At 28.5% G+C, this 14,330-nt stretch overlaps 1 protein-coding gene across 1 annotated transcript; it reads right to left on the bottom strand.

The window, feature by feature from the left end:
• Positions 1 to 5,071: 5,071 nt before the first annotated feature.
• LOC113391092 lies at positions 5,072 to 13,260 on the bottom strand. The gene is made up of 6 exons (XM_026627062.1): positions 13,156 to 13,260; positions 12,863 to 13,013; positions 9,752 to 9,883; positions 9,627 to 9,674; positions 9,365 to 9,553; positions 5,072 to 5,166 (listed from the first exon to the last, which is right to left on the bottom strand). The coding sequence occupies exons 3-6, from the start codon at positions 9,873 to 9,875 to the stop codon at positions 5,072 to 5,074; spliced, it is 456 nt and encodes a 151-aa protein (XP_026482847.1). The 5' UTR covers positions 9,876 to 9,883; positions 12,863 to 13,013; positions 13,156 to 13,260.
• Positions 13,261 to 14,330: the final 1,070 nt, after the last annotated feature.

Raw genomic sequence — 14,330 nt, 5'->3', positions numbered from 1 at the left:
ATTTGAGTCAACTATTGTTCCAAACTTTTGGCTTATTGCAGAGCCAAAATATAAAAAGGTAAATCGACTTTTTTTATTATACTTTGCGCCCTCTATTTAAAATTAAATATTTCCAATTCTGTCTGTATGAAATAAATATAAGAAAAGTTAATCATGTGAAATAACCTTAAAGTATTTTACACTACCTTTATGTTAATCAATCAATCTTACATTCACTGCACTTTAATACACACTAATAATTATGCATTTATGTTTATGTAATATATTTATTACAACATTTAATCAATAACTCTGTTCAATAATTAAATAAATGAAAACAAAAATGTTCGATCAGTCCATTAAACAATTTGTTTGACAGTTAGAAGAACTTCGTTAAACGAACTGAAATGGCGTCGCAATCATGTCATTGTTGCCAACATAAGAATAAGAAAATTTCATTATTTCTTTATTTATTAATCATTAACGTTAAGTTAACTAGTAGTGCATGACATCGTGTCCTAAAACAAATTGCTGGAACTTCCAAATTTTCAAAAAAAACTTTAAAATTTTTTGAAAATTTCGAAAAAATGACTGTTTTAAATTTTTAGGAAAATATTACATTTTTAAAAATTAGAAATTTTATTCGAAAATTTTTGAAAATTTTGAACTTTTTTTCAAGGCAATAGTGCTGCGTGGCTGTTTTAGAGAAGAAATATCAAAGCGCGTAAGCGCCGCGAGAATAATGGATAAACATTGGTACGGAACAATAGACCTTATATTACATGTAATATAAAGTCTATGTAAGGAACGCATAGAAATATAAACGAAATTCATACTTAAATATATCTGATAATTTGACGTGCATGTGTCTAGTGATCATTTTCAATAATATTAAAAAAAAATCCAAAATTACAAAATTCCCAAAAATTTCATTTTTTCCTTTAGTCATGATGTCATGCACCACATAATTTTTGTTTTGTTTGTCCAATGTACGATATGCAGAGCAATTTTTGCAGTTTATTTTAAATTAAAAAAAATTGAAAAAATAAGGTTTTTATTTTATATCTTATATATAAAATTCTTCTGTAATGATGTATGTAAATATACTCCTCCTAAACCATTATTCGGATTTTGATAAATCTTTCTGAAGATTGCTAAAAAAAATGTTTATGATGTATGTGATTATAAAAATATAGTAATATTATAGAAATGGAAAAAAATGCATAAAACGACATGTTTGCCATTGAAAATATTTGAGACATTGTTAAGCAAATGAATGAAAACTGTCATCTGACAAAAATTTCAATTTACTTATGAACCTAGAAACAATTAGAGCATGTATAATAAATTCATGAATTATTGGCAAAAAGCAGCTGAGAGGTGCCAGAAATTAAGATAATATATGATACGGTACATGTATGGCAGATGAACGTTAAAGCATTAATGCATTAAAAATTTTACTTTAAAACAACAAATGATATAGAAAAAACATTTCTACAAGAAACAAAAATTTTATTTTTAGCTGTTTGATGGTTTCTAGTTTCTGATTAAGAGCTAGAGTTATTATAACATTATTTTAATATATAACAATAATAAATAACAAATGTTAATTATGTGATATTTTATTAACTTTTATTGACATCTTGGACTTAAATAGTTTAAAACCTTCCCGAGGGCTTGATTAAATGTTTGCTCTTTAATAGGGCTCAACCGCGGATTTTTAATTGATTCTGCTGTCATTATACGTGTAAGAAAATGTATAACCATAAATAAGAAAATCATCCATGTAGAAGTGTACAGTGTGAATAATACATACCGTATAAACACTTCACAAGTTCAGCGTCTTTCAGTATTAATTTATTTGATGTAGGCTTAGGCGCTGTGAAATGTTTTAAAACTTCTTTATTAGTGAATCTTTTCTGCACTTTTTTAACAATTTTTAAATCTTTTTTTAAAAATTTTATGGATCAGAAAAAATGTTTTCCGTGAGATAATGTCATTTTCTTTACTATTTACTACACAAAACTGATTCTATATAAATAAATAAATAATACTCACGAATTTTCTTAAAAACTCATTCTTTTTCAGATTTTCATTAAATGATTGAAAGTCTTACAAATTTTTGAATGGTATAACTAGACTGTGTTCTTCATCAAATGTGACAACGGGGTTAGTTCCCATATTAGCCACTAATCCTTGTAATTTTAATAACTCCCCTTGCATTGTTCCGATTTGCTGGGATAATTTATGATAACAATCTCCTACAAAAGATTTGAAAGAGTTGAATTCGTTTCCATCTGTGAATAAAATAAAATAATTCTAGAGAAAATATAATTATTGGTTATATTGCATATTTGAAATATATTGAAAGTAATACATCTTGAAATTACAGCACATCAATTCTGAATATTTTTGTATGTACATACTAGACACTTAATTTCGTATAGTACTTACAATATGCTCCTTGATTACATAGGGAACAATTAGAGTCATCGATATTATTTGCTTCGAAGCAGGTCGGCTTGCTGAAAAAGATGCTGCTTTGTATGGTGGAAAGATGTATAAAAATATATTAACAAAAAATATAATTTTTAATGAAATTAATAGTCGGAAAAAAGATTATACACCAGTAGTTATAATAAGGCAAATTATATAATATAAGTAATTGTTAAAATATTCGGAAAAACTTTTATAATTATAAAGAATATTTTAATAATTACTTTATTATTAGAGAATTGTATCAATTAAAAATGAAAGAAATTCACACAGAAAAAAGATACTTTAAAAAGAGTAATAACAATGACACAAAAGTTTTCACTATTTACCTATTCTAAAATAGTTTATTTTTAATTAAAAATAGAACACTAAAAAAATAAAAAATTAAAATTAAAATTAAATTATTGAATAATAATAAAAAGAAAAATACACGATGAATTGCTAGCAAGAATACACTTACTTGAAGCATTGCGCGACTTATTGCCCAAATTGATATTACATTCCGACAATTGTTGATCGATGTTACTCTGATTTACAAAACGCCCTTTTAGCGGGATTGTATTTTTTAAACATCTTGCCTTTTGTTTATTGTTTCCTCATGGTCAGTTGAAAACGCATATTCTTTATGCTTCAATATTTTAAGCTTTTCTAAAGCATTTTGATATGTATCTGAAATTACAACACAAATCAAATATATATATATATATATATATATATATACATATTTACACACACATATATATATATATATATATATATATACATGTGTATAACAAAAGTTGAACAATAATACCTACTCGCATAACCTCGTACATCCACATCCAATTATCTGGCGCTGGTGCCCGACGTTTCACTAAATCTTAAAGAAGAAGTAAATTCTCTCCTAAATTTAAAGTAAATAGCTCAAAACTATTTAAAAATGGGCAATCGAATCTTCTTCTTCATTATATATTAACCAATCTACCGGCACTACATCGATACTCTTATTGCCACTTGTATCATTGGGAAATAAAACAACACAAAACGCTACTTTTCTACTCATTATTAAACAATAATTACACGATGTTCTTTTGAAACAAATAATAATATATCGTAATAATATTTCGTAATTTTCGCACTTGCTATTAAACATACGTATTCCGCAGAACAACTTCCGAATTCGCCGAATTCTTCATAAAACGTAAAGACTACGCATTTCGTAGACCATACTTCGTTCATACCCATAGACTCAACAGAATTTGGCAACCATTAACACAAGGGATACCGAAAATTAGCGAGTCCTTCCGAATGAATCCGTACCACCGCGAAAACGTTCTAATAGATCTCGAGCGTTCTTATTTGGTATAAAGGCACAGTTTAAAAAAAAAAAAATCGAAATTTTCGAAATACTGTAGTTGCAAGTGGCCTTAAGGCAAGTTGTATGAACTTCCGATACGTGCAAATAATTGACTTAACTAGCAAAAATTAAGATTCAAGCGCTGAGATGAAATATTCAACTGTGTATTAACTTTTCCCGAAGGCGCAAAAAAAATCCGTTTTGCTAATTTTATCAAAAGTGACTGGCGACCGATGTCAAAAATTTAAAAGCCATCCGATGTAACTCTATAAAGACCAACGTTTATAACTTTTGCGCGACGGTCGGTCAAGCCGTTTCCTTGTTATTAGCAAAAAAGTAAACATTTTCATTCTTGTCCAGAATGTTGATACAATCTAGAAATTCAAAAACTATTTTAAAGATATTAGTTGGGAATCGCTTTGATTAGTTTTTGGTACTTTGAATAGTTTAACGATTTTGATGAAACTTTGTATGACGATAGATTTCCTATCTATATACTAAATATTGCCTACGATTAGCGGGCGATGCAGCTGGAGCGGTTTTAATCGAAATCTATTCCTAGAACTGATTACAGTTGACACACTTTTAAACTTCCCATAGGGTAAGTAAATATCTTCACGTTTTAGAGGTTTCTGAACATATTGGCATACCTCAGAAAAAATGGATGTGCGTGTTTGTATGTGTGGAGACAATTTTTCGTCGACGATTCCGAGTGTACGGAGTAACCGATTTAAATAGTTCAAAAAAATTCGATTTTTATTAATAAGGAGACGTGCTGATTAGTTTTTGACGTAGACAGGTCGAGCGGCTTCAGAGATATGGCGCAAAAAGTACTAAAAATGTCGGTTTTTAAGAGAACGGATCAACCGATTTGAATGTTCTGAAAAGCATTCGATTTGTAATGGTCGGGAGAAGTGGTAATTAGATTTTTGCAAAGGCAGGTCCAGCCGTTTCGGAGATATAGAACTAAATGTGCAAAAAATTGCAGATTTTGAGATAACTACGCATTCGATTTGAATTATTCAGAAAACTTTTTGCTTGTATTGACTAAACCAATATTTTTATAAAGAGCAGATTTTTTTTATTTCAAAATGTCAAAAAAAAAATTAATTTACAATTTTTTTGTACATTGAAAATAATTTGAATTTGAATTTGAATTCTAGCTAATTCTTAGAAATATCAGGCAAGATTCTTCAGATTCTTCATTAATTCAACTCGTCAATTGTCTTCAATGGCAATACGAGATTTTTCTTGTGCACCTCAATTGCTCGTCTTTGATGTGTCGTTAAAGACTGGCCCATTTTGAATGTAACGCACAATGACCGTCAGAGTGTCATTGATTGCATCAACACTCTCTATAATATTTGCATTCAACAATTATCATTAAATTAATTATGTGTATATATATATATATATATATATATATATACAGGGCCTGTCCTGCCTTGCATGCAATGCATGCAAAAAATGCGGGCGCACGCCTTAGGGGGCGCCAAAACGAGTTTCGAAAATTAAATTTATAATATATTATTTATAATTTTTTATATAAATCTAGAATTATTTATATAAAACCTAGAATACTTAATAAATTATAATAAACAATCTAACTTAACTAGGAATACAAAGGTACAAAAAGCATATTGATTTTGCAATGTGATATCAGTAGACTCTACTAGAGACAATTAATCGATTAATAACTCTGCGAATTAGTAAATAACAGCTCTGTTTATTGCTTAATCTACTTATTCATTTTTTTTGTTTGAAGTTACCGTGGAATCAAGAAAGAAATTATCTAGTTTTCAATCCCATAAGCGCAAACCTGCGAAATTTTAAATTAATTATTGGGCATTATTGACGAAAAATTGCGAGCTGATTTAGTTGATACGGAACTTGTTAAAAATATAAACAAATTATAATCGAGGAGTCAGAGCTTTGATGGCATGTTTATTCCGAGAAATTGTATTGTAACTTTTGCTTTTGTTGCAAATATTTCCTATCTGATGAATTTTGAATGTTGAAGATATGCGTGGTTAGGGTTATGGAAATGGTACAAATATGAAAAATGGAGGCAAAATTTACTTTGGAAAGGAAATCTTAAGGCTTTTTTTATACCTAGTGGTGTCCATACTCTGAATTTTTAACTAGGCAGAAATAATACATATCAAATATGATAAGTTTTTTTTTTCAATATAGTTTAAGAAATGTGTAATTTCTTTGCAGTTTTTACTGATTTTTGGACAATACTTCTAAAATACTTTAAAAATTTAACTTTAAAACAACAAACTGCTACTCTAAATATGATGGGACAGCAAGGATGAATACAATTCGGCTCTTACAATATCAATAAGGAGAAGTTTACGACGCAATTTTGGATATTGTAAATGATGAAAAATTAAATTCAATTAAAATTTAAAAAATCCAACATGTAATACGAGTGTTATGATTGAAAATGGAAAGCTAGTTTTTTTAGCTCTCTTGGCATGATTTGCTCAATAGAATATATCACATAATAAATAAGTAAAATGTTTTAAAACCCAAATATTATAATTGCACATACGTTAAAAATAATTGTAAATGTAAAAATATTTGATTATAATCAACCCGAGAATCGCCTCGATTTTCTAAATAAATTTAAAATGAATATATTTTATACGCTTTTAGATTATCTATATATATATAAATCTCGTGTCACGATGTTGGTTCGCGATGGACGCCCAAACTACTGGACCGATTTTAAATTTTATTGGCTCACCGTGTGCATGTATATCCAACTTAGGTTATAGGAAATTTTGAAAAGTAAATTTAAAATATAAATATATAATTTTTATAAATTTCTAAAAATTTTGACAGAAAATGACCAAAAAAAAAACAAAACACTAAAATGACAAATGTCAAAATTTAAGGAAATTTCGATATATAATTTTTGAAAAAAAAATTTGACATTTCAAAAAATAAAATTCAAAAACATGTACATATATAGAAATATCCAACATTTAAATCTAAATTTGATGAAATGCTAGATTCAAAATTACTGTTTATAGTTTTAAATCTAATTAAAAATCAATGCTTATAAATTTAAATAAAAGTTGACATTAAAAAAACGTGAATTGACATTTGACAATATTTATACAAATTATTAGATAAATAGATTTATAATTATATTTTGATTTGCTTACGAAATTAATTCGAATACCAAAACTTCCTCAAAACATCATAGATCACAATAAAAAAACGACATATTAAATTTAATATTAATAATAAACAAAATTTTGACAGTTCAGAAAAATTGAATTTTTAACGACTTCAATAAGAAACAAATACATTAATTATTCCAAGTTTTGTTATAGGCAATATTGTAGATACAAAACATTATTGAAAAATATATTATATCATATTATATTAAATTTCGACCAAGAAGGAAATATTTATTTAGTTTTATATTTTTTTATAAATTTCCATAAATTTTGACAAAAATTTACTAAAAAAAAAACAAAACACTAAAATGACAAATGTCAATATTTATGGAAACTTCGAGAAAAAACAATTTATGATTTCTGAAAAAAAAAATTGACAATTCTAAAAATATATTATTTAATACTTATTGAAAAAGGAACAGATATATTGTAATATATCCAACAGTTATATCCAAATTAGGTAAAATGCTATATTAAAAATAATAGAAATATATAATGTTTATAAATTTAAACAAAATTTTGACAGGTCAAAAGAATTAATATTTTTAACAAATTCAAATAAGAACAAATACATTAATTATTCCAACTTATATTACAAATCATATTTAAGATACAGAATAATAAAATTTATCAAATTTAAATAAATTTGGGCGGTTACGAATTTGAAACAAATGCCGAAAATGACGTTTGTTAATATTCTGGGAAATTTATGAATAAATTGATTTATGATTAAGATTTAATTTGCTTAAGTGAACTTCAATAAGATACAAATAAATTAATTATTCCAAGTTATGTTATAGGCAATATTGGCAATCAAATTATAGATATAAATTATATCATATTATATTAAATTTCGAACCAAAAAGGAAATATTTTGGCATTTAAAAATTTAGTGCATATTGGATATTTGAAATTGACATTCAATATTTTTAAATTAAATGCAAAAGTAAAAATCTGATATTTATATAAAAATTATATATTTAGATAATGGTACTGCGATGATTCAGACTAAAATCTAATTTATTCATTGATTAAAAATATTTCACTATTTGACATAAATAAAATTAAAATAAACAAAGCACTATGATGCGTTCGAATTAATTATCAAAATGTAAAGAAATTCGTGTAATAAAAATGTAACATTATTATTAATATATCATGTATATTATAAGAACTTTTGCAATGCGGAAAAATATTTTTGATGGCAAAACAGCGTTTGCCGGGTCAGCTAGTATATATATATATATATATATAAAGCGAGAGGTTTTTCTTCACATGGTGAAATAAAAGAAACCAAAGAAACCAAACCAAGAAACAATTTTATCATATATATATACATATACGAGGTGTGTTCAAAAAGTACCCGGAATTACTAATAATTAAATTTCGCGGGTCTGGAGTGTCTGATTGTCAAAATTTTTTTTTTATTGTGTTGGTATACATGCCCCTAAAGTATGATGAAATTTTCAGCTATATTCACTGTTTACTTTGTCTGTGGTAGTCGCTAAGGTTCGACGTGTTTTTCTGAGCTCGGCGATTTTTACAATGGAAGAATTGAAAAAGTCAAAGAATTTGTATTAAATTTTGCGTAAAAAATGAAATAAAGTGTTGCAAAGTGCAAAAATTCACCAGATATGGCTCCGTGTGACTTTTCCTATTCCCAAAGTTGAAGAGACCCATGAAAGGACGGCGGTTTTCCTCGATTGAAGAAAATCGCCGAGAGTGCTCAAGGACATATCAAAAAGTGAATATCAAGGGTGCTTCGAAAATTGGAAAAAACGCTGGCATAAGTGTATTATATCTGGGGGGGACTACTTTGAAGGGGACCACATTAATGTAGACGAATAAATAAATATTTTTTTGAAAAAACGAAAATTCCGGGTACTTTTTGAACAGACCTCGTATATATATATATATATATATTCAATAGATAAGTCCTGGATTTTTTCAATATATTGATTGTTTCTTTTCCGAACAGTAAATCCAATAATAAAAAACAATTTGTTTTTTGAAGATGTTTAATACGACGTTTCGGAACTAGGTACGTTCCATCATCAGGTTTATTCTGTAATAATTTATATATCCATATCACTAATATTTTTTTGTTAAAAACACTCGATTTTTTTGGAAGATATTTGTAGATGTTACGACTACACAAGACTTAAACACACTGATATATATATTTAATATTTTGTGTACTAAATTCAGAATAATTAAAAATTATTTTTTTGAAAATATGCAAGTATTTGTATAATTTTAATGATAAACAGTTAAAATTAATAGGGGGGGATAATATTATACAGGACCGGCCCTGTATATATATATATATATATATATATATATATATATATATACTAACCTTGCAATCTGGCTAGATCTTCCACTAGGGTACTTGCATTTAAGGTATTTTGCCTTTGAGTTCCCATACTTATGATGGGTTCTACCCTGGGCGATGAATTGTACTCCACTGGAATGCGGGTGATTTCTGCCTCCGGAGCGTAGGTGTATTCTATTTCTGTGTTATCAGAATTTACCTCTGAAGCTAAAACTGCTTTGCAAAATACAATTTAATACATAATAATTCGGAACATTTACACATAATTACTGCATTTTACATTTACCTCTGACTTTAGTACCTAAATTTGATTTGACTTCATATACAGCAACATCTACATAATAATAATTATATTATTATTTTTACATAATAGAATGTAATTTATGATTTAAAATTTTACTCCTTTATTACCTTCATCATCAGACGTACACGATGGCTCTGATGTGAGCACAACTTCCTTTCTCTTCCTCCTTCCACGGCCCAACTCTTCGTTCGAAGTATAGTCCTCGTCTCCTGCGTGCTTCCTCGCCGACATGTTAGAGTCTACAACAAATATTAAGATGAAGCAGCTCTCAAGACTTCGATGCTAAATTAAAATTCATTCCTCACTATAAAACGCCTTAAAAACTATTAATATATTAATAACTATTAATTTTTTTGAAAACATTTAATATTCTTCGAATATTTTATTACAGTATGGAAAGTTCTAGCAATTTGCCTTAAGGCACAATGCCATACAACACTAGTCAATTTTTAGAATTATATATATGTTGATTCATTCTCTTGTAAATGTGTTGGGACTTTCGCCAATATAAAAAGGATAACAAACATTACAAATTGGTTCACATTATTCAAATCGCTATAAAATATCTAATAATTTGATGTGCATATGTCCAATGAGCATTTTTGACTGCCAAATGGCATTTTTTTAACTTATTTTTATTGAGAGTCCACAACCGCTGAACCTACCTTTCCAAAACATTGAACAGTTCTTTGTTTATTCAAAAGAAGTAAAATGTTTTTTGTATTATACAAATTGGACGCTTCGTTCTCTCAAAAACTGTATCACCATTATTTATTCTTTTTACCCAGTATCTTCAAAACGGCTACACCTGCCTATGCCAAAAACTAATCAGTACATCTACTTATCAATACAAATCGATTTTTTTTCAAATTATTCAAATCCGTTGATCCGTGTTCCCGAATTCGTCGACAAAATTTTGTATCCGCACTCACACACACACACACACATACATACCATTTTTTTTAAAGTATGCCAAAATGTTCAGAAACCTTTGAAATGTAAAGATATATAAAAATTTTCATTTTCGATTTTTTTGCAATTACTATAACTTACCCTACAAGAAAGGTAATTATTAACACTAAATCTTTTAATCAGTATGATATAACCATTATCTAATTATATCTGGTGCTTTGACAATATAAACAAAGTGTACTAATTTAATAAAGTTCGGCAGCATCATAGTGGATCACAAGCTTCTATTTATCTATCATCTTTTTAGTATACCTTGCCTTCATTTTCGAGTCATAAAATAGTTTGATTCTAATCGAACCAGATAGATCTCCAGTGAAAGTGAAGCAAACAACTTAAAACTAAATCTAAACTAAAAACATAACATCCCAGACAACACAAGACATCCTGGAAAACGTCCACAGGATATCCACGCGCGGACATTCATTGTCCCTGCGATAGCCTTACGGATATCCCGCTTATCCTGACCTTATCCGAAACATGTTAATATGTCGCACCTATGGGACGTTCTGTGGGATATCCCGCGCGGGATATTCCGGACATAAACCGGACATGAATAGGATATAATTATGGAATTGTTTTTTACTTTTTAGATGAAAAATAAATTTGGATTAAAAATAAAATAAAAGAACACAATTTCACAAAGTAAACTTTTATTACAAAATCCTGAGATAATTTTATAACAAAATTTAATATATACAACTTTAATTCAAAATAACTTATTTTACAATATTAAAAATATAATTAATTCGGCATTCAATCCTAGTTCATGGTTGATTTTCTCTCCTGAAATAGAAAACAAATGAATAAATGCATATATATGTATATATATATATATATATATATATATATATATATATGCGTAAGTTCTTTAAGAGCGATACATCAATCAAAATAGACAGAGATTTATAAAATAATCTCTAATTCCAAATATATCGACACAATTTGATGTCATTACGAGTGAATATTAAACTTGGTTTTTTACATCTAAAAATGTGTACACAGCACAAATTTTGCACTAACATTGATACAACTAACCAGTCAATAATCATGATTTTTTTGTAAATAAAAAAAACATATAGTACACATCTCACAAAAATACCTTGTATAATATTTATTGGCTCGTCGCAGCCAGCTTTTTGCAGCCTCTGAAACAGCAAACTATGTCTCATGCGGCAAATTTTTCAAAGCAATTCCTAGAATTAATTATATATTAGTTTTATTCATAATTTACAACACATCATAAGTATAAGATATATAAATTACCTGTGACGACATCGCAAGGCACTAGATCACAAAATTTATTTTTGCCCTTTCCTCGTCCCTAGCAAAATTCTTTGGCCAAACCATCATCAAAAATAGATTTTTATAGCTGGACTCTGATGGCTAAATACAGAATCTAAAGAGAAAGTTTGTTTAGTATATGATAAAGTTAACAAATAAAAATAAATCTATATAAACTTTTGATTACCAATTGTGTTTTGATATCTTTGCTCAGTAATATAGCCTCCACAAGTTGAAGCTCCTCCAACAAACATAGTGGAGAGCATTTCTTCTTTGTCAATCCTCTTTCAAACACAGCATTTGATACAAAATTAGGCATGGTTGCTGGATAAGCTGGCAGGGTAGAAATGTCAGCATTAAATTAAAAATTCTATTTGTACTAGTAACATAGTATTTCAAATAACAGTATACAGAAAGCTTTAATTACCATCGTTTATATCTGCCCCCCCTTCAATATGTTGCTGCAATATTTATAACACACACGCACATATAATTATATAGAACACATAAAATTTCCACTATTATTACTCAATTTTAGAGTATTTTGATAAATAATATTAATTATTTATAACACACGCTCATATAATTATATAAAACAAATAAAATTTTCACTATTATTACTCAATTACTAAAAAAACTATGATAATTCGACATATAAGCGTCTGTTTGATGACGATGACGCTTAGCTTAACCTTAAAGGACGCAAAACCGACGCGACGAAAGAGAAAGGGACAAACACATACGTTTCGAGGTCTCAAGCCGTGCGCGTATGAGAGCCTCATGTTCGTGAACCGTTCGTTATACCTGCTCGAGACCTTTGGTTTTGGGACGTCCCGTTGCATATTCATAGGATATTCATAGGATATCGCGATATTAGGAGATTGTGAGGACAAGTGGGACATTCCCTGGCATGTCTTGTGCTGTCTGGGATATTTCTCAAGCAAGTTTTTTTTATCTATTCTTACATTAAATTAACTGTAGCTAATTAGTCAATAATTAGTGAGTAGTCAATTTTGAACAATGTATGTCGCCAAGATAATTCCTTCCTCAAAATATATTTGACAGACTGTGAACTTGAGTCAACTATTTGTTCCAAACTGTTGGCTTATTGCAGAGCTGAAATATAAAAAGGTACATTCGTCTTTTTATTATACTCTGCACCCTATTTTTAAAAATAAAAATTTACAACTCTTTCTGTTTGAAATAAATATAAGAAAAAGTTAATCACGTGAAATAACCCTAAAGTATTTTACACTACCTTTATGTTAATCAATCAATGTCACATGCACTGCACTTTAATACACACTAATAATTATACATTTATATCTATGCAATATATTTATTATAACATTTAATCAATCACTCTGTTGAATAATTAAATAAATGAAAACTAATATGTTCGTTCAGTAAATAATTTGTTTGACAGTTTGAAGAACTTCGTTAAACGAACTGAACATGGCGGCTTGGCGGCACACTAATGTCATTGTCGCCAACAGAAGAATATTTTTTATAGATTAATTATTGACTTAAGGTGCATCCACACCTAACGAACGAACATGACGAACAAGAAAATACAAAGAAGAACAAACACGAACACGAACAAAAGCAAATCATTCCAAACAAACGCCTCAAAGCAGTGAGGGCTTGAATTTTTTTGTTCGAGGATGTACCGTGAAACGTCAGTGAAAAATTATTTAAAGTCATCAAATTTACAAAATTTATCTGTAACAGCAATATCTTATAATAAACACAACATAAACTAATGGAGGACTGCACATTTTAACATCACAAATGAAAAATGTTTGTCTGCATTCGTGGTAGCGTCCACACTGCACATACGAGTTCAAACATGAACGAAGAATTCTCTTTGATGTACCGACAAGTTGCGGACAAGTTGCGGAACATTTCTCGCCATGTTTGTTTGTGTTCGTTCGTGTTTGTTGTGGCGTTACACTATGCTCGTTGCCGTTCGTTCTGGTACGCAATTCTTGCTTGTTCATATTCGTTCGTTGTGCATGACATAGTGTCAAAGCAAAATGCTGGTACTTCCCGTATCAAAAACAAGATTTTTTTTAAAAAAAACTATTTTAAAAGTTTTTACATTTTTGAAAAATATATTAATATGATGTGCATATATCCATCAATGATCATTTTTGACCGCCAAATGTTTGCTTTTCACTTTTTTATTAGATTTAGGAGTTTTTACATTTTTAAAAAATATAATAATATGATGTGCATATATCCATCAATGATCATTTTTGACCGCCAAATGTTTTTTTTTTCACATTTTATTAGATAAAAGAAGAGTATGAGAGCACTCATCGTATGCTTATAATATTTTAGTGTGTTATTTCAGACCACGAATTCTATTATCATACAAAGTTTCATCAAGATCGTCAACAATAGTTTGTTCAACATTTATTTACAAATAAC

Source organism: Ctenocephalides felis, unplaced genomic scaffold (assembly GCF_003426905.1).
Source record: "Ctenocephalides felis isolate EL2017-DRISC unplaced genomic scaffold, ASM342690v1 CF-g0.4_SCAFFOLD_00845, whole genome shotgun sequence".
Taxonomy (NCBI): Eukaryota; Metazoa; Arthropoda; class Insecta; order Siphonaptera; family Pulicidae; genus Ctenocephalides; species Ctenocephalides felis.
Note: the sequence above shows the minus strand (reverse complement) of the source record. Positions and strands in the feature narration are given on the sequence as shown.